At 39.9% G+C, this 27416-nt stretch overlaps 1 protein-coding gene across 1 annotated transcript in view; it reads right to left on the bottom strand.

The window, feature by feature from the left end:
• Positions 1-14902, bottom strand: part of LOC136247473 (kelch domain-containing protein 3-like) — a 71281-nt gene extending 56379 nt beyond the window's left edge. The window contains exon 1 of the mRNA XM_066039185.1: positions 14638-14902. Coding sequence (XP_065895257.1) covers positions 14638-14893 — 256 coding nt within the window. The 5' untranslated portion in view covers positions 14894-14902. The remainder of the gene's footprint in view (positions 1-14637) is intronic.
• Positions 14903-27416: the final 12514 nt, after the last annotated feature.

The raw sequence follows: 27416 nt of genomic DNA, 5'->3' as shown, positions 1-27416 counted from the left end.
TAGCACGTGATGGCTTCCCTTCGTAACGGAAACTTGTCCGTATTTTTCATTGTGGCTATTTTGATTGCAGAGGTGCTTTTCGAACAGTTCTTTATTTGTACTGCTGTGTAACGGGTTGAACATAGCAGACAATGAAGCGCAACAGATACTTCACTTTTCAGACGATAATTGATATAGCTGGGGTGTGCGGCGCCATTTCAGATGGGTTCACCAGTCATAATAATTATTTACAAAAAACTGAGTTAACAAACAAGTACACAGAAAAATTTGGAATTTTCAACTAGAGTAGGGACCATAGCACATTCATAAAAAATATACTGAAGTAGTGCACAATGCAACAGTAAAACAATAAGAAATATTGTGTTCAAGATACCATAATGGAAATGCACAGTAGGAATATAATACTTCTTATTGTCTGTCAACGCACCAATGGTCCGGGCGGACCATTTATGCTGTCATAAAAGGTCCAGCTAGACCGCTTGTCACTCAGTGCTTACATACCTGGTCCCCCCGGACCATGTGACCATGCCAGTGCATAAATGCCAGTGGTCCGGGCTGAACATAAAAGGTCCGCCTCCAGTTTGTCATGCATTCACCTGATAATTATGCTGGTGTGAATTTTGCAGCTAAGTTAACATATCTGAAGCAATATGGTTGATGCTGCAATGTAAATATTAAACCCTTGCTCACAACGTAGTACCTGAAAATTCGTACCGGTATACGGCTTTTGACCCCCTCCAAAAATTTAGTGTATATACCAGATCGAGATACTCTAATATAGCAATCACTCTAATAAAGCAGTCACAGTATTAGCAATATTGTAGCATCAACCGTATATTAGTGCTTCAGATATGTTAACTTAGCTGAAAAATTCATGCCAGCATAATTAGCTATCGCCAGCAAGCTCAGAAGCTAAGCCACTCGATAGCAATACTATAGTTTGCTAGGCACCAACTTCTTCAGCAACTGTCTGTAACTTTGTGGAGGTAGCTACAATGCGAAGATGGTACTCGCGCCAGTATTCACTAACTCCGCAGTGTTGAGGACGAACTGTCTCCAGCCTTTGACTTTGGTTAAGCTGGTAGTAGCCTCGGTTAGGTAATTATTTTGTCACTCAGTATAGCCAATCACAACAAGTAGTATCGAGTGGCTTAGCTTTAATAGCATTAACATGCATTTATAACCCGGACCAGTTTTGCTCAGGTAGGACCATTTTTGCTGTCATAGCTGGTCCGGCTGGACCATTTATGCACCCGGACCAAATATTTTGTTACATGTCTTACTGTGATTTAATATCATGGACTACTCCAGCTTGTTTCAGTACTTTTTATCGATATGTTATGGTCCCTACTCTAGTTGAAAATTCCAATTTTTTGTGTACTTGTTTGTTAACTTTATTTTATGAAATACATGTACAATTATTATGACTGGTGAACCCATGCATACCGCATCAAAGGAAAGGGCACGCTCCAGCTATCAATTATCATCTGAAAAATGAAGTATCCATTACGCTTCATTGTCAGCTATGTTCAACCCATTACACATCATTACGAATCAAGAATTGTTCGAAAAGCACTTCTGCAATCAAATTAACCACTATGAAAAATACAGACGATTTCTGTTACGAAGGGAAGGAATCTCACGCCAAATTGACACCTTTCACTGTCAGTAAAGATAACCGGACACAAAGGAGGACACTGATAAGTCTATGGAGAATGCAATGCATGTATGTACTGCGGTATGCCAAAAGGCAAGTGTACGGCTGAAGTAATATTGCACAGTGAAAAATCAAGCCTATACCCTAAGTTGTTATCGAGTTACACTTGTCTGAAGGCATCAGTTACTCAGTCAGTAGAAAATCTATTGTTTTAAAAACAATTCCATCGGAACTTTTTTGGGTTGATCTGAAGGCTTGTTTGGGCTTAGTTTTACCTAACCAATACTACCTCATCGTCATCAGGGAAAAGTGAGGCTGGTTTTTGGGTGATGTTTTTTATGTGCCATGCCTAAACCTTTGTGGTCCCTACTATACAGTACTGTCATACTGTATGATTTAACATATCTGTGTGAGTAATTTGTGTTGAATTACTACATATGGCAGAAAAACACAATGATTGTGTAAATATTCTTATGATAACCAGTGGAACATAATGTTTTTACACAACTACGTATGTTAATTTTGCACACTGCTTTGTACTTTGTCTCATTTATAAACATTGAATATGCTTTACATCTGCAAGTATTACTCCTCCACCATTTCCAAACTACTATACTGACTACTACTATGATGTTAGAATGTTACATACTTTAATGAAGATACGTACAAGGACAAACATTAAGTCAAATTAATAGTCCACTATGTAGCAGCAGTTTTAGAGAGCTGCACTTCATCTGTTAATGCACGGTGCTTCCAAAAACTATAGTTGGTTGACTAATAATTTCTGTGATGTTAACAAAAGGTGTGGAGATCATGTAAGTACATACAAGACAACGACTTACTATTAAGAGCCATGAACAACTCCATTACAATAATTTCAAATAAACTGGACCTTTAAAGAGAAAGGAAATCTCATGCTTAGCAAATATATCAGGATGTCTAAAGCATACATTGTATTGAAAACACAGACAACTATTGTGCAGTATGGGAAACTGTATCATGAGTTATGATAAAGGTGCACATATCCACTGAGCATTTTAGTAGAATAAACAACGCACCAAACAGGTATACAGCAACCTTTAGGTTCCCTCCTCGTGCTTTCATCTAAACCAAACTTCATTAAACTTCATTATGGTCAGTAAACTACAAGCCTCATGATTAATTTGAGCTGTCCATGCAGTGGAGGTACCCAGATAATAGAGGCCCGGATAAGAGAGGTTCCACTGTACATACTTGTATCTAGTGTGTTTTGCATGTGCATGTGGACAGTGTTTCTCATGTCAGAGATAGTTTAGAAGTAGAGGGGGGCTGGCTGTCCACAAGTGTGATGCAGACCATGGTTTAGAGGAAAAGGAATCAGCAGCTCCATCGCAAGTGACTTGTACCATTTGTCAAGGAACAATCAGGAGACCTCAAGAGGTACAAGTGTCTTCCAGAAAGGAAAACCCATGCATCATCAGCATGGGGCAGTCTAGTCAATGCTGATTTAAAAGTGCTGAGGGCCTGAAAGATCATGCATAGATACTTTTTCCCTTTCCAATGTCCATCAGAAACATGTACGTGTGTGTGTGTGTGTGCACGCGTGCATGCAAGGGCATGCGTGCATGAGTATGTGTGACCATGCTACCAACATCTTCCTGGTGACATGCCACTATGGTGGTGTAGCAACCCTGTGTGGTGGAGACCAGGCAGGGTCAGGGTACCCTTGAGTTGAACCAATAATAAGGTTCACACCTGCACACACTTCCTACATTGCATTGATGGACTAAGAAGAGACTCAGGTCCATTGGTCAATCTACCCTCCTTGGGACTCCATACATTCATCTGGCCACTTGTAATTAGGCAGGATCTTCCATGGAGTTGGAGAACCGGATCAAAGAAGAATCTGAGACAGGCGGTCAAGAATTGTGTGTATGAGTGCATGAATGCACACACACACACACACACACACACACACACACACACACACACACACACACACACACACACACACACACACACACACACACACACACACACACACACACACACAATGCGATCATCAAGTTAGGATATGTCTGTATGTCTTGATTAACAGACTGGAGAGAAGATGTTAGGACTACATGTTACTTTGCCGGCATTTGATCTAAATACCTACAAATTTTCAAGTGAGTTGTGTGTAGAATTTGTGTTAGTGTACTTACATATGAAGTGTACATGAATAGTGAGAGTACAGTGGAACCTCTCTTATACACTACACACACACACACACGCACACACACACACGCACACAGACACACACACTACATAAGCACACACACACACACATTAGTAGTGTGTAATATAACGAATATAACATATTACTTCTCACAAGTTATTAAAATGTAACAGGTTGTTACTTTGAGAAAGGTAACGTGTTACTGTAATAATATTAGCTAAGTAAAGTAACAAAGCAATACAATAGTTTGTTATAAATTACCTTCTAACACAGTACATTACATGGGCCTACAATCCTTCCTACAGCCACTACAAGTAGCCAGCACAACACTATTTTAATAAGTGAGCATCATAATTCTAGTCACATGACCTTAATATTTTGTGCGGCTAAGTGTTGTCAAGATAAACATGGCTAACAACTGGAAGAAACTGGGTTTCTGACATTTAATTAGACATTTTACAAATGTAACTAATATATTATTTTTATTAATGCTTTACAGCACAAGTGCTGAAGGTCTGTAGGACACCTGGTCCTACAGCCTGCTCAAAGACTTTAGCTACTTAGACTTTAACTACTTAGACTTTAACTACTTAGACTTTAACTACTTAAGGTGTGTTTGAAAAGTTGGAGAAAGGAGAAAAAATCCATGACTGGGCCTAGGTGGCCTCGAACCTGCAGCCATCCGATTTACGCTAGAATGCTTACAGGAGTCTACCAGGTGGTCATATTATGAAGTACCTGTAATATGTAACTGTAATACGTTACTTTTTTTGCTATAGTAACGACTATAATACGTATTATATTACCACTATTGTTTGGTGTAATATGAAGGTGATAGATTAAAAATGTGAGGAGGTACAATTAATCAAAGTTGGGAATTCAAAAAAGTTATAAGACGCCTTTTCGCTGACCCGGTAAAATATATATATTCGACTCTAATTACAGCACCCTTCTTATACTCCACGCCATGGTTAGTCCTTCAAAGATAGCACCATCTTAATGTAATGCACAAACAAAAAACCTTAATAGTTGTAAAGTGCGATGTTGAATTTTCTCTTCAGAGTTGGGTGATCGCACTAACACGTTTGTCAATCTCAATTAAAACACCTGTATGCTCAACCGATCTCAACCATATTTCTGATTTTAAACATTTTAATCTAGTATAGCTTGGGAAAGCCAAAAGTTATGAGATTGAAAGTTTCTCCATGAATGCAGCCGACCATAGTGTTTCTCACTTTAATCCATAGCAAGTTAGCTATTAACATAACCATGATTTTGAGCACCATTTTTCATGACGGTATCTGTATAAAACATATGTGCATAGATCAACGATTATCAAAATTTGGTCACATAAGTAGTTCAGTTGAAAGATCTTTAAATTTAACCCTTTAATAGGTGATTATGTAGTCTACTCAACACGTCACTCATACACTGATCTGAAAAAAGTATGTACCTATGTCAATAATACGCTCCTGCTGTGATATGTATAACTAAAACATATTTACTGCATTAGACTCACATCAGATGAGAAGGTAATACCGCACAGTTCACTTCATGTTCTACAATACATGACACACACAATTCTTGTAGTGATGGTAAAATGTTGAGAATGTAAGTGTCAGAATGATCCACTAATAGCTCTTTTCTTTTACACCCGATAGACTCAGGACTATGAAGAGATAATGTAATTACAAATTAATGTCTCCAAACGGGTACATTAATTGGAATCATACATGCGTACAACTACTTGTGTGTACAAAGGTTTGCTTCATAGCACACACCAGCCGACAAAATAACTTCATTTGAATTACCTCATGGAAACAATACATTCTATATTGGTTCTCTATTGAAATGTTGGCAAAACAGTTCAACAACGGCCTAATGTATTTTGCGAACTGGACTCACGCACTGAACTGGAAACAGCTTTTAAACAATAATCCAGACATTATCCATCTCTTGCAACACTGGAGACACTACCATAGAGCTACGACTGCTGATACTACTCTCCCTTACAAGTCAATAAACTAGCACATGCACAAATTAATTAGAATGCACTTACGATACATGAGTACTAGCAGTGATAAAGCGTGATAAAGGCTATTGTTGCAGCTTAGATGTTTTTCCTTTGTTGCTCCAGTACTTAGCACTAGTGTTAGGGCTGTAATTATGAGCCACTTTATTTGCATAGCCCCCAGCATCACCTCGCCGGCCGGGCAGTGCCACCTATAGCTACCCTGCTAAGAATTATCACTGGCTCATCTCTACAACACTAGCACTAGTGCCAAAGCAATAAAGGAAAACATTTACACTACAACAATAGCCTCTATCATGCTTTATCACTGCTAGTACTCATGTATCATAAGTGTATTCTAATTAATTAGCGCATGTGCTAGTTTGTTGACTTGTAAGGAAGAGCAGTATCAACAGTTGTAGCTCTATAGTGGTGTCTCCAGTGTTGCAAGAGATGGATAATGTCTGGATTATTGTTTAAAAGCTGTTTCCAGCTCAGTGCGTGAGTCCAGGCCACGAGTCCAGTCTGCGAAATACATTAGGCCTTAATTCAACAACAATTTAAACATAGTTTACTCATGCAATATAAACAAAGACTTATTGAGAATCATACAGTAGAGTAGCCACAAAGGACGGTACATACTTTGTTCCTCAAAATATTACTATTTCCGTTCCAGCTAGAGCACACGCAATCTACAGTGTAGTATGCCAAAAGGCACATCTCAGGATGAAGTCAAGCCCGTAGCCTTAACTGTTATCTAGTTATGCTTGTCTGAAGGCAGGCAGACAGGCAGGCAGGCAGGCAGGCAGGCAGGCAGGCAGGCAGGCAGGCAGGCAGGCAGGCAGAAATTTGCACCAACCTGTTCGCCATGAGTAGGAGATACGTTTTTTCTTGTATCACCTTCTTCATTACATACAAAGGCGAAATTAATGAAGATCGATTATGTAAACGCGACACAATAATATATAATACACAAGTATTTCACCCATTATATTCAATGCTTTATACTGTAATTTAGGCTTGCACAATTGTGTCCGGTTTGTGGATTATTTTCAATGCAGAAAATTTTGTAGAAGAGACAAAAACTTAAAATATCCACTCAATTAATTAAATTTAAAATATCCTGTGATTTCCAAGTTATTATCAAATTTAGTTTTGCTACTGAAATAAGCACTAAGAAATGGGCTGTTCTGCATTGCTGTTGTAGCACATCACAAATGGCGAAGGTTCAAGAACGATTTTATAGTAGGATGAATGGCACAACTTTATTCCATCACGCCAACCATTACAGGGTCCATATCCTAGTACTGACTTTCTTTTCATGGTGTGTAGGTTTCTGCGTATTTAGAGTTTGATTGCAAATCAGCTAAAGGTGGAAGCAAAAGGAGAGCTCAGAAACTTGGACCAAAAAACACTGCACTCACAAGCTCGGACCACTACGACGATACGCGTGCACATTCACATACCTTCGATCTTCTACAATATAACTTTATAACCGATGCTGACAATTGCTTTGGTAATAAAATTGATTGGAAAATCGAAAAAGTTTCGAGAATGCATTGCGCAGAATTACATAGTATATTGCATCACCAACACACATGTTCTATTAAATTCGCAACCTCATGTTCAATGATTAACGATGATGTTTATGACTCTAAAATGGTGGACCATTTAATGGCCTGATTTACTTGATGAGCAACTCTTACCTTTGATCATGAAATAAAGCGTGGTTAATGCCAGTTCTTCTATTTGTTGTCTCTGTGACTTTAGTTTTGGAGGCTGGACAATGTTGGTGTACTTCACTGTTATTATTACAGGCGATATACCACTGAAACGTGTTAGTTGTGTCTCGCTGTAACTGGAAGTATACATGCTAACTCTGTCCAGGTCTTTAGCAAGAAAATTTGACTGAAAATGCATCTCATGACTTGCATCAATACATCTGGAAGTTATTCTCAAGGTTTATGTGATGCTTGCCAATAAATCAGGTATGAGTTACAGTGCATATAAGTATGGTTTTATACAGTAATAATATAATACATATTCGTGGTTTAGTGATAATTGGCCTAGCATTTGGTAATAGTAGTTGTGTGTTTTCTTTTACATGACTTGACCATCTGTTAAAGAACTACAAAACTGGTTAACTTCCTGGCATGCAACTTCAGGTGTCACTGTTCTCCCAGAAAATGGACATTTTATTTCTAATAGACCGAATCGTCTTCCTTCAGCCTGGGTAGGATCTTCAACAACACCATCAGGAGAACCAGCCAACCACGGATGCGTTGTACTTATATGGATACCAGTTCTAATCCTGCTGTCATGTAACGATGCTGGAATGATCCTGACTGATTCCTGTTAACTTGCTTTCCACCATCCATCTTGGCTCTTTCCACCATCCATCTTGGCTCTGTAACATTCACTCGTGCTGTTGCTGATGAGCTGATCTGCATGCTTTGTTTACCAGATGGTCACCAGCTCGATCTATCTCAAAGAGAAGGTTAGGTGGCAAGTCATGCAGATTAACATTGACTGGTGTCTTTTGCAGCTTCTGAACACCAAGATGGATCACAATCTTTGTGGTATCCTAAATAATGCTTTGGGCCTGCTTGAAGATCATTTCGTAGCTTGTGATGTTGTTGGTTTTAGAGTGGTTCTGAATAGCACACCTTGCACCATGTGTGATTTTCATTATGACAGATATGGTTAGATGACCTCGTCCACGGAAAGATGGAAAGTCCTTTGCTAGCTGCTTTAGTCGGCTCCGAAAACATTTAACGGTGTGATTTGCACACTCCACCTTCTCAACATCTCTGCTGTATGACTTAACTGTTGTTTGTATGATGTGAAGAACAGAACTGTTTCCATTTCCAATTACTTCTGTATATTGAAGACCGTGCATACTCTTAGATTGTCTAAATCCTGCGGCAATAATATCTGATTCCATAGATCTAGATGATCCTGACCAGTTTTTAAAGCATTTGTGATCAGGTGGTTTGGTATGTTTTTTGTGTGCTATAGAGCATACTGCACAATACTTGTCTTTTACACCTATGTACAGAAGCTTTTTTGTAGCAGCTTCAAATATGACTCCTACTCCAGAATTCGCACTGTAGGAATGCCCGTGGAACCTTTTGGACCATCCTCCATAAACTATTACAGTAATAGCTGGTATGTCATGATGGTATTGATTGTTTTGTATTGCTAATTCTCTCTCCTCTCTTCCAGCTTGCAACATGAGTTCATTCAAGTAGTCCACGCTGATCCCAAGAGCCTCTCGATGTCGATGAATATTGGCTTGGATATTGAAGGAACTCCAATGGTACACATAACCTCCTCAAGGTTACTATGACCACCACCTACTGACATATGTCCCATCACAGCAGCTGCATTAGCTTCATAAGTAGATCTGATAGTCCCTTCTGGTGTTCGTAACTCTACTTTGTTATAGGTCTTGAACACAATTTCCTTGTTACACTTGTTGCACCTGGCAAGCAATGTACTACCAAGTCCTCTCCTATATACTTCTCTGATGAGTCTAACTGGAGATTGACAGGAGAGGGTGTGTTGTGTGATGGTATGAATGGCATCATGTAACTTTTTCAGGTTGATAATCCTACTACCAGCCAGGTGTGATGTACTTGAAGTTGGTGGTTGACCTATAGGCACCTCTGAAATTGTGCTTTTGGCAATGTTATGCTCAGAGCTAGTTGGTGGAAACTGGCTGTATGAGCTGTGGTCTTCAGTAGGAGTGGCACTTGTTACTACAAGAATGAATATTTTGAAATATATTTAAAGAGTATGTAAGAAATTGAATTATAATTATTTTAAAATACATTTTTAAAAAGAAATTCTAGTATGATATGCAACAGAAGAGTCTCACCTGGAGTTTCGCTTGTGCAACACTTTGTTTTGCTCCACCTTGAATTTATAGCATTCCTGCTAGCTGTAATAACTCGTTGCTTTGTTCGCTCCCGCCTTCGAGACGTACTACCCATTATAGAAGTATTATTTAAATAAGCCGCCGTAACTAACTGTGTTTCTTAGCACACAAGACAACCGCGTTTTTGTTCACTTACCTTGCAAACCGAATTGTTGAGTTACGCGCGAAGAATTGTTTCCATTCATTATTATATGGAGGGCGAGCGCTTTATCTGAGGCACTTTAGCCGCTTGACCGCCACCATAAACTTCGAACAGTACATATTTTGAAGTCTGGGGGGGATTTCAAATAAACAAAATACGTGTCAAAAATTACAAAAGGTATGCATGGATGCTTGCCAACAACTGACGTAATATTTTGTCATGTTACTTGGGAATTTATGAAAAGAATCTCTTTGAAATATCCAAAAATAAAACCCACCGCTATATGGTAAATTTTCTTAAAGCTATCATTGCTTGCAAAATTTATGAAAGTTTTGTTCATCAAAATTTCTGGCTATACGGTATTAGGCTGTAGTGCTGGGCAATATTAAGAATGATATATCATATACACTAAATATTCATAGTAAAAAGTAAAAGACAAGAAAAACACAAAGGGTTGTGAGGTGTCATCCCACAAGGAAAAGCTACTAATGGTCAACTTTATAAATACATAGTCACAACAAACTGGTACTGCATCTTAAACAAACAGTTTGTTTACTGTATGTGTTATGGGGTTGTGAGTTACCACAACACAGGCAACCACAGAGTGTATTCTGGGCAGGGCATGTGGTCACCACTTTACAAGCAGCAAAAACTCTATTAAAGTAATCCCTTAGGGATGTCTGCTCACAGCATTACAGTACCACTCAATGACAAGACGGTATGTTGATTGGCAATTCGGTATGCATACAGTATTAACTTAATATCATAAACAGTAACTATACTGGTATACCACCCAGCACTATTAACAAATATTGATTTTTAATAACTAAATATTTTGACTGCAAACAAAGTTTCAAACATTCAAAAAAGCTTGCTAAAAGTAACAAATCAAATGACTGAATAGTTGCTTAGTTGATGCTCTAGTCACAGAAAATATTGATAACACGTTTAAAAAATAACAATGAAAAAACACAATGCAAGAGTGGGGATTAATATCAAACGGTATGGTAGTACTGTTTAAGTAGGGATCCCCTTGAAAATGTCACACGTCACCAAAAATTCTGTCTTAGAAATCATCCTGGAGACATTTTACGCCACGAAAATCTCCTTTGTGGAATAGTACTATTCCATATAGTTTATAATACAGCATTAAATGTGACCAAATTTGCAAAAAGGTACATACATTTTCCACACATTTTGCATACCAGCAAACAAAATGATGTAACACTTGACTCCTTATACTGATTCACTTGCTCTTAGTATAATACAGTCAGATACTGTATCTACACTTATGGAAATGTTTAGACAATCACGCATATGCCATAGCAAAAAAATTATGAAGCTTTAAAGTTCAAAAATGAGTCAAATTTTGTGTGTGAAAGGTACCTTTTTGCAAATCCAGTCACAAATATAACAACACTTACAGGTGGCCGAATATGAAATTTTAAAAATCACCCCAAAACTCGAATTTTTGTCAGCCTGCCTGCCTGCCTGACCACATTTGCAAGGTTAGAGGCCAAACGAAGCAGCACACAGCCACCATTTTATCCCACAATAACAAACTCATCAGTGGAATGTGCCTTTTGGGGTTTTGACAAGTGTAGGCCCACTGCGCCTTGCTTTTCTTTTATCTTCAATCACGCTGCTTGTCTTCTTCATCCAACGAATCCATATTGAGGCATTAATTTTCCATATCAACACTTTCTTTCAGCAGCATATTTAGATGCCACAGAGTTATTTCAGAGCTACATATCAGAAGTGTTTCAGTCTCGGCGCTACAATAGAAGAGATATGCTAGCTATATATATGCCTGCAATTCTGCGATTGGGATCCCGTTCGCAATAGGTTCATGACCACACCCATCAAATAAAGATCTATATAGGTGGACTAATAGTTATAGAGTTCGGAGACCACATACGCCTCTTAACTATCTATCAGTAAACAAGATGACCTTACCTTATTGGTATAGCTAGCTGCACACCCCTTGGTTGACTCGAGATATATTCCAACACAACAGTCATGTAAGATATTCTAATAGAACAGTCACAAGTAGCTACAACAAAAAACTAAACAAACTAATATTTTTTTAAAAATTGTTAATTTAAAGTAGGGACCTATTCAACAAAAAGTAGTGAAACAAGAGATGAATGTTGCATGTGCTATTACAGCATAGCTCAATGGGAAAGTCCCTACTTTGGCACTGATAGCTAATGTGCCAAAGTAGGGACTTTCCCATTGAGCTATGCTGTAATAGCACATGCATCATTCATCTCTTGTTTCACTACTTTTTATTACATTGTAGGGGTTGAATCATGGGCCCCAAAGTGATTTGTCTGATACATGTGTACACCCAAACTCTAGGGCTGCAGGCTCAAGAGCATGGGTGTACATATCAGGTAAATCACAAGGGCATGTGATACAACTAATACAGTATGTACCATGCTAATTGTAGGCTAAGGGTCCTCGGGCGACTAATCACTCAAACAAACACAAGACCAACTACTGAATTTATTATATAGGCCAACTTGTGAAATCCGACATGCTTGAAAATTTGATTATGGGTCAGCAGCAACTAACATTGTGACTATGTTTGTTAACATGAACAGGAAAGTCCTAAGGGTATCACGGAAAAGCTAAATTAACTGGTTTTTACAAGTATTTTAAAGCCACTGCATTGTTTTACAGACTGTTTACAACATTTACTTGCAGTAGAGTGTTCATCACGTGTTACTCGAAACGTGGGAGGGGTCCATATTCGAAAATGTGGTGAACCATTTGTGAATATGCTATACCACTAGTGCTCACCTTACACCAATGTTTCACAACTCATAGAATAGCAAGGGTGACAAATCGCTTCTGCTATAGGATGCAGAATCGGATGCATGGCTTTCATCACCTGACCTTGAAATAATAAATTCTCACAATTGATTTTGGCTTGGGTTTTATATAAAGAAATTGGTGGTTCTGTTCCTTCATTAAGGCCATGAAATGTAAGCCATGGTTTAACTTAAGCATAGCAGGGTTTATAAGATGTGTACCCTGAAATTTGCTTTTGAAGTTAGTACACATTTAGTTGTCAGGGGTATAGAGCATCATAACAGAAATAAACGTTGGGTCTTAAATGATCGATTAGTACACTCATAATTTCATACAGTATTATAAACTATATGAAGTGAAGAACATTAAATACAGTAGAGTTCCTTTCAAGTGAAATATGCTGAGGAAAGCATCAAGGAGAATACAATACTGGGATATGGAGAACGCCAGTCTCGTATACTAACCAGGATAAAAAGGTTCCTTGAACAAAATCAACATAATTTGAGACAATATAGGTTTTAAAAGGCTTTAAAGGCTGCTAGTCTCATAATGAAATAAAAATGGACCCGCCACATGTAAATATGCCTGGGTTGCATAAATTGCCATTTATTGAGCACATTTCAATAATCACTTATACTTCTTCACCACAACAACACAAAGACTTTTGGTTTGGGCTATTCAACAGAGCAGCCTTTGGTCTCCCTGGATACCAAGTTGTAAGTAAATCACACCAACATATGCATTGCACGAAACAGTAGAGCCTATCATTTACAATACCACTCCTCAAATACAGGTACGTATTATCAAATAGCTGTACAGTGTACTTCACTCAATGACCAATCTACAGTTTGCACATTCTGATGAATAACATACTAGGGAATTACCCTGTCACTTTGAGGTTTCCATGGGATATCCAACTACCGGATAACTATCTGTGACAGAAATTTTGCGGAGATTTAATACGCCATTCACAAATTATTCAAGTTACACTGAAACCATGGTTGTTATAGGCACTACTGTTCTGCTCATAACCGAGGCCTGCTGGTTTGATTTATTTAAAACTTGGTATTCAGGGAGAACAAAGACTCCTCTATTGAATTGCCTAAACTGAAAGTACGTACATTGTTGTGGTGAGAAGTTATAGATGATTGTTAAAATAATTGTAATTTTGCTCGCTTAATCCGACTAGACCCTGGAGCCCTTTACCAATAGAAACCACTAGATTCGTCACCCAAACTTCTCCCCAGGGTAGGGGCATTTGCAACATGAATAGTCATACTTAGCCATATTGTTAGTGATTTCCAGGATAAATAATACAAGTTAGTAGGGGATTTGTAACTCGAAGTTGTCCCCAGGGGTGGGGAATTTGTCATCTAGCATTTGCAAATCCCAACCAATCCCCACCTCTGCCCGACCTGGGGTAGGTGGGATTGACAGGTGCATAGTGTGTTAAGTTCGATAATCCATACCATACCGTTCGATAATAGGTGACCTACGCTACAGGACGAAACAGAGATTTATTTGGAGTGGCCTAATGGTATTTTATTAACTCTATATTAACTTTACATTAAACGGTGTCATGTGACCATCTAGCTTTTTTTTTTTGCTGTGTGTACTGTCTATTTCCGGTTGGTTGACTAGAGGAACAAAGTGTTAAAAGTCACGTGCTTAAAAGTAGCCAATGAGATCAGCAGCCTTCAGTTTAAACTAGTGCCGTCCACCTGGTGTGAAATTTCATTGGTTATTTCTATTCACATGATATTTTTGCATTTGGTTTACGTGGACAACCAACCTGAAATAGACTGTATATACTGAGTTTGAAAAACATGTATGACTCACGTGTATACCACACCCTACGCCAAACTAAACTTACCCACGTCAAACTTGTGTATGTCAATATCGGCTGATCTAAACACATGATTACAGTAATAATCTGGTTGTGCTCTCGTCTCCTTGTCAGCATGGTATCCGCCAAAAGAAAAAAAAACATAAGCGCCTCTGGATTTGTAGTCCACGTGAGCGGCAGCGGCATGGTTGACCCTCTGCAGAAACCTGATATCATCATATTGATACCAGTAGTATTTGTGTTCCAGCGGTGCTGTCGTGTTCTCTGGTATGCCACTTGCCATTTTGATCTATAACTTTGTCGTGCCAAACTTAACTATAATCATATTCTGACACGAATATTACAATTATACAATAATGAATATACTTGCTCTAAACTTAAATGGTTCAGTCAAGCCACGCGGATCTTTGCTCCAGCTCACGTGTCCCGCTCTCGTGACACTCTCCTTACAACCTCCCTCCTCCTTAAAAGATGGATCCTTAGGGCCATCAATCTTCATGTATCGAGCTGGTCTCCGGATCATTCGCCCAGAACGGGACATCACATGTGGTTGTAGCTGCCCTACAGTCTCTTATGCAGAAACTTCCTTCTGATGACTATCCTGTTTTGTAGTCCTCTTCCGAATCTTAACTCTGCGGCGAAGTCTGTTAGAGTGTCCTACCCAAGGTTGGGTCCTGTTCATAGTCTCCTGACACTTCGATAAACGTTGTCGTGAAACATTCCATGGCTCATTGGCATTGTTTCCTTCTAGTACAATTACTGCATTAGTAGCAGTCAGTGACTGGATCCTAAAGGGTCCTTTATAACGACGATCCAATCTGAAACGTGGCTGAACCTTTAGCATGACTAAGTCCCCTTCACTTAACTCAACATCCTTGGCTTTATGGTCATAATGTCTCTTCTGCTCAGCTTGCCCCTTCCGTATATTCTTCTTTGCCACACTCCTCACTTGTTTCAATTCCTCTACAAGTTCCTTGGCAAACTCAGATGCCACTACCGGGTATTTCACTACTGGCTGGCAGAAACTGAGGGCTGAAGGAAGCCTAGCATCTCTCCCATAAACAAGGTAAAACGGTGCTTCTCCAGTCACAGAGTGTGGTGTGGTACGGTATGCCAACAACACAGACCCTAACAGTTCATCCCAATCACGACCTTTCCTCCCAACAAGTTTAGATAACATTTGCTTCAGGGTCCGGTTAAACCGTTCGACAAGTCCATCTGTCTGGGGATGTCCCCCTGATGTTGGCAACTGTTCCAAACCCATCAACTGGGTGGTCTCCTGGAGTACCTCTGACAAAAATTCTGCTGCCCGGTCATGAATAATGCGGTTAGGTACGCCATGCTTCCATATTAAATCTAAGAGGCACTTGGCCACTGTTTCTGCCTTGCGGTCCTTCACAGGGTATACCTCGGGCCACTTGGTCAGGTAATCCTGAAAAACCAGGGCATACCTATTCCCTCCATTTGACTTGTCCATTTCTAAAAAGTCTATGCCCACACACTCAAATGGGCCGCCAACTTCAATACTCTTCAATGGTGGCTTTCCTCGGCGCCCTTGGCCTTGCACAGAAGCACACTGTATGCAGGAAGAACATTTATGATAAACATCACTGGACATACCTCGCCAATAGAAGTACTCGCTTAATCTCTTGATAGTCCTCTTGGAAGCAAAATGTCCTGCAAATGGGCTGTCATGGTGCTCATCTATAATCTTCTGTTGTAAATGCTTGGGTACCACTAGTCTTCTCCACCCAGGCACATCTGCCACTTCATAATACAGCACATTGTCAACAATCAGGTATCCTCTCCTTGCTTGCTCTACCACTTGCTTGGATGCCACACCATCACTTGGCAGCTGTCCGGACCTCAGATAATCAATTAAATGTGTCAGTTCTCCATCCTTGCCTTGCTCCTCCTATACTAACTTGAGGGTTGGATCACTCTGGTCTTGAACCAATAACACTGCTGCTGATCCATCACTCACTGGTGCCCTCGATAACGCATCAGCTACCACATTGGCTGATCCTGGTTTGTGTTCCAGTTGTAGTGTTGGAAGGAAGCGTGCCAACCTTAGGTACCATCTCGCCAACATACCCTTCTGTTGGTTCTTGAGGTACGGTGAATAAGATTGGACCAATGCCTTATGGTCAGTGTAGACTGTAGTCTGATTACCTAGAAGGTACACTTCAAAATGTTCCTACGCATATATCAGTGCAGCAACTTCCAACTCTGTAACTCCATACTTCTTCTCTGCTGTTGTAGTCATCCGACTTGCATAAGCTATTGGTACTCTCTTACCATCTGTTCCTGTCTGTTCTAACACTGCACCAAATCCTGTCAGGCTGGCATCAGTCCAAAGGAAAAATTCCTTATCCCATTCTGGGGCATGTAACACAGGTGCTGATGTGAGCATCTCCTTAATGTTCTCAAATGCTTTCTGGCAGTCATCAGTCCAGACAAACGGTACAGGCTTACCAGTGTCCTTGTCATGTCTTAACAACTCTGTCAATGGGCGAGAGAGGGTAGCCATCTTAGGAATGTGCCGTCTGTAAAAATTAGCCATACCAACAAAACTTCTTACCTACTTCAGATTACTTGGAGTTGGAAAATCAGTGACTGCCTTAACATTCTGATCATTCGGCTGAACTCCAGAAGACGTCAAGGTATGACCAAAGTACTCAATTCTCTCAGTAGCAAACAAGCACTTCTCTGGCCTGAGCCTGAGTCCAGCTTCCTGTATCCTCATGGCTACCTTCTCCAAATGTGAAAGATGCTCCTCCATCGACTGGGATGCCACCAAAATATCGTCCAAATAGACAAATACAAAATCCCAGTTCTGACTTCCAAATAACTTGCCCATAAGCCTTTGAAAAGTCGCAGGCGCGTTAGTAAGTCCAAAAGGCATGCGTTGGTACTGATAGTGGCCTAAGTGACATGTGAATGCTGTCTTGACTTTTGAGCCTTCTTCCATCCGTACTTGATGATATCCCTTCATCAAATCTAATGAAGAGAAAATCTTAGCTTTCCTCTTACCCACCATATCCATTAATTCATCAATTCGTGGGATAGGATATCGATCTGGAACCGTATCCTTGTTTACTGCTCTGTAGTCGACACAGACTCGCAGCCCTCCTGACTTCTTCCGCACCAACACCAGTGGTGATGAGTAGGGACTTGAACTAGGCTCAATACAGCCAGTCTCCAATAAGGGCCTCCATCTCCTTCTCCAGTTCCTTCTGTAGAACATAGGGCAATCTTCTAGGGCTGGCTCTTACTGGTGGAGCATTACCAGTATCAATTGAATGTGTGACTATATCTGTATCACCTAATTCACTATCAGTCAGAGCAAAGACATCATGGTACTTACAGACCAACTCTTGTATCTGTGATACTTGTCGCATAGTACAACTCTTTCCAATCTGTAATCGGCTCACTAGCTCTTCACATCTACCTTGTTTACTCACTTGGCACACTCTGGCTATTTCCGGCTCACTCTCTGACCATAAGGAATCATCCTTACCTACCACGGACACTTCCTCAACTTTTCCAATTGGGAGTCCCTTCTTCACCAACACAGGCATACTTCCACTATTGTACAATGGGAAATGAATCATTGAATCAATATCTGCAAACAGGGTTTCTAGTAAGTCACAGTTCTGTTCCCTCAGTACCTCCTCTGGTGACATCATCCACACACTCGATGTAAGGTCCTGACTGCCCTCACACTGCACTGTGCCCTTGACCAACTTAGTTTGGTTAGGCTTCAAGTGTACCGTTTGCTGTAGAATCACAGTTAGCACACAAGTACAACTATCACTGTGTGTTACCTTCTGTGTGGGTGATACTTCAACTCCTCCAGAGTCAGAGACTTTAAAACCATGTGCCACTAAGGCATTAGTTCCCATCAACATTGCACAATCCTTAAGTGCTCCAGACCACAGAGGTTCACCTGAATCAATAATGTAGCATGGGATATTACAAGTTTTCCCTGTGGATTCAACTAAGATATCCATTGTAACTATGCCCTTAGCCTTCAGCTGTTGGCCGGATGCTCCTGTTGGTAGAGACTTCAAAGGTTTCAACTTACTACAACATGTTTCCATTGACCACTCACGTTTCTCTTTGATTAATGGCAACAATTGTCTTCGCACAATTGTCACTTGAGAGCCATGATCAAGCAGGGCTCGTGTTTTCACACCGTCAACTGTAACATCAACCTTGTAGACTGGGCCAGAAAGGCTTAAATTTGAAACTTCACTTGTACCTCCACTGGAGTTTCCTTCTGTCACAACTCTAGACCATAACAATTCTTCTGTGCTTAATGTCTGATCATTATCCACATTCTCTACCCCGAGGTCATCACTTAGTGCAACTGCACCAACCTTGCCATCCTCTTGTGTCCCTGCTGGACAATACTTGGCAATGTGCCCTTTCTTCTGACACTTATAACATTTAAAGTTCTTCATGGCCATTTCAGGTGGTCCAGTGGTCCATCTGCACCCATCTTTTGTCTCTTTCTCAACTTCTTGTCTCTCAAAGGGTTTGCGTGGGGTTCTGTCACTATCTCTCACAATCTTGGGTTTCTGTCCAGTGCTCCTCCGCTTCCTCTCAGCTACAGCAGCTTCTGCACGCAGCAGTTTCTGTAACAAAACTTGAACAGACCCATCATCTGGAATCTCCTTCAACTCCTGTTGAAGCTCAACTGGTACCTTGTTCCAGAGAATAGATTCCAGTGTCTCATCTTTCAACTTCTGTGGAGCCATCCTCTGATATTCTCTCATGGCATCTACCAATCCTTGTACCGAACCAAACTGTTCGTACTGCAGCTCATAGCACCTCTGGTATGCCGTGCATGGGTTCATGTGTACACTATACTGGTCTAGGTAAACTTGCTTAATCTTTACCCAGGATTCTTTATCTTCTTGCTTTAGTGAACACTGCCACGTTGTCTTGGCAGGACCAGTTAAAAACCATGAAAACCACTTTGCACGAGTAGTGTCTTGGCAGGACCAGTTAAAAACCATGAAAACCACTTTGCACGAGTAGTGTCATCCCAGCAACAGCCCTCAGACGCTTCCTCAAAATCTTCCAGCCATCGATTGAAATCTACTCCCTTGTTCCCACTAAACTTGTCTACACGGGTATGAATCTCTTTGAAACCCGGAGGGTGTGGTCAGGTACTCTTATTACCTCTGCTCCTCGGTGAAATAGGTAACTGTCTGCCTTCATCACTTGACTCAGACGAGTGTTCAGTAATCAACTCTGGCATTTGAATCGGCGAAACGGCAACGCAACTCTGGGCGTTACCCCCGAGGTTACCCCTCTGACTAAAGTTCGACTGCTGCTGCCTCGAAGGCGTTCCATAAGTACTCGTCTGCCCTCTATAACACTGAACGCGCAACTCGTCGTGTTCGAAAGTGAGCTGGTTTAACTCTGTCTTCAATGCAGCGATTTGTTGGTGAGAAAGCTCTAATTGACGCACGCTGGCCAGCCGCTCGTCATTCGCACGTGCGCATTGGTACTCGCACTCTACCAGTTTTTTCATAACGGACCCTTTCATCCGACATATGGTACATGAAAACACTAAAGATCTGGTGCGACACCTTACCAATTCTGTGTAAAGCGCTTCCGTCGGCCTATCACCCAGCCGAATGCACTCCACGTGCTCCCACTTCTCACACAAATCACACATCATGGCTCTGTCTTCGACCCCAACCTCTTTGCTGCATGTTACACAACTATTCTCCATCGTCCGCTTCAGGGTTATTATTATTATTATTATTATTTAATGGGCTTGTAGATGCCAAGGCAAGCTAACTTGCCAGGCTAGGCCGCAGGCCTTTGAAGGTGCCCATATCTAGATTGCTTCCAAAAATTATCCAAACGCAGCTTGAAGGTTGCTACTGTTGGTGCTGAAATGATAAAGTCAGGTAAGGAGTTCCATAGATTGACTATTCTATTTGTAAAAAAGTTCTGCCTAACAAGTAATCTTGATCTTTCTTTAAAAAGCTTAAGAGAATGGCCCCTGGTGGTAGCAGTATTTAAAGTAAAAAATGTAGATGGGTCCAAGTCATAATGTCGTTTAAGTATCTTATATGTTTCAATCATATCACCCCTTTGACGTCTGCAATAGGTGGGGACTATTCTACGGAACGGAACGGAACGGAACGGAACGGAATGATGGACTAAACTGCGGAACGGAATGCTTTCTCAGATTGAAGCTTGCAGCTTACCATTGCTGTACAAGTTATCAGTGGCACTTCCAGCAGGTAATCAAACGTTACCCCAAGAAAGATAAAACGAATTTAAGGATCGATTGTGGGTTCTTGTTGGTTGTCATTAGTAACGAAGTACTAATTGTGGGAATAGCTGACTCAGTGTGTTCATCTTCGGATATATCAAGTAGGGAACTAATGCATGACTTGTTTTTACTAGTATGTGAGTTATTTTTACTTACTTGACTTTAGAATGTACAGTCTGAGGCCCAGCCTTTCTAATCGGCATAAATCAGTATGTGTATAGCTACACTACAAAGGAAACAAGTATGGTGACAAGCTGAATCAACTCAGTCTAAGCAGAATCTAAAGGAATTTTGTGCAGTGTGTGAGGAGCAAACATTCAGATACCTCAAGGAGGCTATATTGTGTGAACATCAATGATTCATTAACAGAGTAGTGGACTATTGTCAGATATCTCAGCCTGAGTACTGAGTTGAATTCTGGATGGGGTCTATTTTACAGAATGGAATGCTTTCTGAATCAACTTGCAGCTTGGCTAGCTGCTATCATTGCTGAAATTGCATTTTATCAGTGGAACTTCCAGGAAAATGGAATAGGATAATTATAAAACATTAATTGATTGTTTAGGTAATCATGACTTTATTCAGTCTAATAAGCAGATTATATGGTTGATTGAGTGAGGTATCACTTTCAGAATGTTCAGACGACCAGTGATGAGAAGCATGGATTCATCGAATTTTTGTTGTGGTTGGAGACATTAAATATCCAAAAGCAAACTGACTGTATAATATTAATTCACTTTCTTTATATTTTCTCAATTTTGAGCCTGTATACAAATAATTGAATTTTCCTTGTCAATAGAAATCCTAGAATAAGATGGGAGAGAAACTTATCTTTGTTTACCTATACTGTACAACCAAGAGTTCGTAATACTGATTTGTATGGGAGAGAGTGTCTAACTCTCAGTATGGCCTCTACAAACACCCTGCGTAAAGTTCACCTTTCATCAAATCAACACCTTTACTGGGGGATAGAAAACTGTTGATTAGTGTTGCTGAAGAAGGTAAAGCCTTTGTTCTGAAATAAGGCCGAGGTGTTACTTTAAGCAGGGTGTTTGGTGAATGCGTTTAAGTTAGACACTCCACCTTATTATGAACTCTTGGTACAACTTCAAAGGAAAATGAAGAAAACATACAGATGAATCAATAAAATCACTACAGTAGGGTGAATTACAGACTAGTGAGATCTTGGTTAATTAATGACAGTGGTTGGAGATTAAGTGTGGTAGCTTCTTGTTCTTGAATATGTTGCAAAGTGGAAGTACAAATCAAAATGGGATATCAATTTCATTATGAAAAATACATAAATAATCTAGCATTACTATTTCATTTGTCCTCCACTTAAACATGCTACAACAGTACTAGTGTCAGTACATTGGCAGTGAGTCTACCTTGAAATCTCAACTCTAGAGTAGATCCAACACAGGACAGCCCGCACTGTAACAAATACATGTGATCCCATTGTAATTTCATGGACCAGCTGGACTGGGAATCACTTGAAAATAGACGAACAAATTTAACCTGTTTTGTTTGAAGTGAAGCATGTGAAATGTTACACTTAAGAAATCCTAGGATTCTTAGGTGGTATGTAATTAATGTGAGTGTTCCATTTCAGGTCTGACTAGATACATTGAAATTACACACACATCCTGGTCCAAATCACATTTGCCTGGTGGCTACAGGCATGGTTTCACATGCGGCTTATAATAGAGATTTGGCTGATCTTGGAGTTTTGGCATTTAGCCTGATTCAAGGCTAGCAGTCAGACACATCCTTGAATTGTGCAACAGATAAAATCAGCTCACTATTGAATACGGCATTAGTCCACTGCACCAGCTGTTAATATATAAATAACTCCATGCATACACTTCAGTGATGTTTGCAGAATATACCCTCCTTGCGGTCTGCCAAAATATTTGCTCCTCACACACTGCACAAAATTCTTCAAGTTTTAATTCAGCTGGCTCTTTCCTGTTACCAGTATCTTCCTGCTTGCTTTATTTATACACTGACTTATGACTTGAAAGACCGGCCCAGACTGTTTTCTAAAGTCTAAATAAGAAAAACAGCTCACATAAAGTTCCCTTCCGTATGGATGAACATCACTGATACAGCTCATCCCACAATAATACTTCGTTACTAATGACAACCAACAAAAACCCACAATCGATCCGTTAATTCTTTTTATCTTATGTTTAATCACCCACTGGAGATGCCACTGCTAACTTATAAGGGAAGTTTCAGCAATGGTAAGTTGCAAGCTTCAATTTTAGAAAGCGTTCCGTTCCGTGGTTTAGTCCATCATTCCGTTCCGTTCCGTAGAATAGTCCCCACCTCTGCAATACAGAGAATAGAGATCCAGAATTTCAAGACGGCTTTCATAAGTCAAGTGGGCTAATCCGCGAAGGTGTTTAGTTGCACGTCTCTGAACCTTTTCAAGGGTGTCGATGTCTCTGGCCAAGTACGGACTCCAAGATTGCACACAATATTCCAAATGCGGTCGAACATACATCTTATACAGAAATATAAACATATCAGTAGAGTCAATTCTAAAAGATCGCCTAATAAGCCCAAGAACCTGTGTAGCCTTGACTGCAGCTTTTTGGCAGTGTAGAGATGGCTTGAGATCACTTGTGCACCACACTCCAAGGTCCTTCTCCTCGTTGACTAGTTCTAGGTCAGTAGATACATTTGTAGTGCCATCGTACATGGTGTATGATGCAGGAAGAGAGTTACCAATCTGCATTACTTTGCATTTGGCTGCGTTAAATCTAAGCAACCAAACACTTGACCATTGCATTAACTTGTTGATATCATGTTGTAGTTTAAGGCTGTCATGAAAAGATTTAATGACCGAGTATATCTTGGTGTCATCTGCAAACATCTTCAAATTACTCTCAATGAGGTCAGGCACATCGTTGACATACAGTATAAATAACAAGGGACCCAAGACTGAACCTTGAGGTACTCCACTCCGAACATCAACCCAATCTGACTGAGACCCATTAACCACTACTCTCTGAAAACGATTTGTGAGAAAATTGGATAACCACAGGGACAAGTTTCCACGCACACCGTATGCTTCAAGTTTAGAAATCAATCTACGATGTGGTACAGAGTCAAATGCCTTACTGTAATCCAGGTATACCACATCAACCCCATAACCCTGGTCCACCGCACTTGTCCAGTCTTCAAAGGTTTCCAACAAATTAGTTAAACATGACTTGTTGCACACAAAACCATGTTGCTGATGGTTAAGAATGTTATTTTCTAAAAGAAAGTCAAATAACTCCGTACGAATAATAGATTCTAAAATTTTAACCACAGTAGATGTCAGACTGATTGGTCTGTAGTTGGTAGCCTTAAACTTAGAACCTTTCTTATATACTGGTATTACGTGGGCTTTCTTCCATTCGCAAGGGAGATCTCCACTAGTCAAGGACTGATGGAATAGCATGGTTAAAGGAGTGCAAAGTGTATGGGCACAAGCCTTGAGGACATACGAATGGATGCTATCTGGACCAGGAGCCTTATTATCTTTCAGAGTACTCAATTTCTCCAATACAATAGACTCAGATATGTTGACATCACATATACATTCTTCATATCTAAAAGGAGGCGCTGGAATATACGATAGATCTTCTTGAGTAAAAGTTGACTCAAAATATCTGTTGAGAACATCAGTAATTTCCTCATCACTGGTAGTAACAGTTACTCTTGATTTTCACACCCCCTTAACTATCCCGGTTTTCACAAATCTCGGTAGGACCTCCAAGTTGTCGTGCCAAACTTAACTATAATCATATTCTGACACGAATATTACAATTATACAATAATGAATATACTTGCTCTAAACTTAAATGGTTCAGTCAAGCCACGCAGATCTTGGCTCCAGCTCACGTGTCCCGCTCTCGTGACACTCTCTCCTTACACTTGTTGCTTATTAAATTTATTTAATAATCATATAAGCGCATCCTTTAAAAAGAGCCCTTTGAAAATATCATTGAAAAACTCACTCTTTATATAAAAAATATTTGTATATGTGCAGTACAGTAGTAAGTAGCCACAGTCCTACATAAACCATAGATTATATAATCTAATCCAAAACAGCTAAGCTGTAAAAAAACAGTGCGGCCCTCAAAAAGGCTATGGTGAAAAAAGATGTGAAATCCAAGGTGGCGGCCAAGAAATGCCTGTGATGGTAGGTTAATGGTAAAAATTTTAATAACGACAATTCAGATGAATTTTTGTGCCGCTTGGTCTTGGCAAAAAATTCACCTAAATTGCCGTTATTAAAATTTTTACCATTAACCTACCATCACAGCCATTTCTTGGCCGCCACCTTGGATTTCACTTTTTTTTTCACCATAGCCTTTTTGAGGGCCGCACTGTTTTTTTACAGCTTGGCTGTTGTGGATTAGATTTCATTTCTTTTTGTATTTGTATACCACAAATAGACCAGCTTTGGGACTTTTTTAACCTGTCTTTTTTTTTCTCTACTACAGGAAGAAGAAAAGATGAAGTAGATGTACTTTAAATATTTCTGATTTTATCAGTAAATGTACAAATTATATATATAATACATATATTTATTACAGAACTCTCCATGGTGGTTTCTTTGTAACTGATCACTCTACAAGGTGACTTCTTCTTGCTGCCCTCTCTACAGGGTGAATTGTTAGTAGCTGAACAATATACAAGGTAACTTCTTCTAGCTGATCTCTCTACAGGGTGATTTGTTTGTAGTTGAATTCTGTGCAGGTGATTTGTTTGCAGCTGAGCTCTTTACAGAATGGTTTCTTTGTAGCTGAACTCTCTACAAGGTAACTTCTTCTAACTGATCTTTCTACAGGGCAATTTGTTTGTGGCTGAATTTTCTACAGGGTGATTTCTTTGAAGCTGAACTCTCTACATGGTGGTTTCTTTGTAACTGAACTCTCTACAAGGTAATTTCTTCTGGCTGATCTGTCTACAGGGTGATTTGTTTGTAGCTGAACTCTCTACAGGTGATTTCGTTGCAGCTGAACTCTCTACATGATGGTTTCTTTGTAGCTGAACTCTCCACAAGGTAACTTCTTCTAGCTGATCTCTCTACAGGGAGATTTGTTTGTAACTTAACTCTCTACAGGTGATTTGTTTGCAGCTGAACTCTCTACATGATGGTTCTTTGTAGCTGAACTCTCTACAAGGTAACTTCTTCTAGCTGATCTCTCTACAGGGAGATTTGTTTGCAGCTGAACTCTCTACATGATGGTTTCTTTGTAACTAAACTCTCTACAAGGTGACTTCTTCTGGCTGATCTCTCTACAGGGAGATTTGTTTGCAGCTGAACTCTCTACATGATGGTTTCTTTGTAACTAAACTCTCTACAAGGTGACTTCTTCTAGCTGATCTTTCTAGAGGGTGGTTTGTTTGTAGCTGAATTCTCTACAAGGAAACTTCTTCTAGCTGATCTCTCTACAGGGAGATTTGTTTGTAGCTGAACTCTCTACAGGTGATTTATTTGCAGCTGAACTCTCTACATGATGGTTTCTTTGTAGGTAATTTCTTTTAGCTGATGTCTCTACAAGGTCACTAGTTTGTAGCTGAACTCTCTACATGATGATTTCTTTGTAACTGAACTCTCTACAAGGTGACTCCTTCTAGCTGATCTTTCTACAGGGTGATTTGTTTGTAGCTGAACTCTCTACAAGGGAACTTCTTCTAACTGATCTCTCTACAGGGAGATTTGTTTGTAGTTGAACTCTCTACAGGTGATTTGTTTGAAGCTGAACTCTCTACATGATGGTTTCTTTGTAACTGAACTTTCTACAAGGAGACTTCTTCTAGCTGATCTTTCTACAGGGAGATTTGTTTGTAGCTGAACTCTCTACAGGTGATTTGTTTGCAGCTGAACTCTCTACAAGGTAACTGATGTCTCTACAAGGTTACTAGTTTGTAGCTGAACTCTCTATATGGTGGTTTCTTTGTAACTGAACTCTCTACAAAGTGACTCTTTCTAGCTCATCTTTCTAGAGGGTGATTTGTTTGTAGCTGAACTCTCTACAAGGAAACTTCTTCTAGCGAATTTCTCTACAGGGAGATTTGTTTGTAACCGAACTCTCTACAGGTGATTTGTTTGCAGCTGAACTCTATACATGATGGTTTCTTTGAAGCTGAGCTCTCCACAAGGTAACTTCTTTTAGTTGATCTCTCTACAGGGAGATTTGTTTGTAGCTGAACTCTCTACATGATGGTTTCTTTGTAGCTGAACTCTCTACAAGGTAATTTCTTTTAGCTGATGTCTCTACAAGATCACTAGTTTGTAGCTGAACTCTCCACAAGGTAACTTCTTCTAGCTGATCTCTCTACAGGGAGATTTGTTTGTAGCTTAACTCTCTACAGGTGATTTGTTTGCAGCTGAACTCTCTACATGATAATTTCTTTGTAACTGAACTCTCTACAAAGTGACTCCTTCTAGCTGATCTCTACAGATTTGTTTGTAGCTGAACTCCCTACAAGGAAACTT

This window comes from Dysidea avara, chromosome 2, assembly GCF_963678975.1.
Source record: "Dysidea avara chromosome 2, odDysAvar1.4, whole genome shotgun sequence".
NCBI classification, from domain to species: domain Eukaryota; kingdom Metazoa; phylum Porifera; class Demospongiae; order Dictyoceratida; family Dysideidae; genus Dysidea; species Dysidea avara.
Note: the sequence above shows the minus strand (reverse complement) of the source record. Positions and strands in the feature narration are given on the sequence as shown.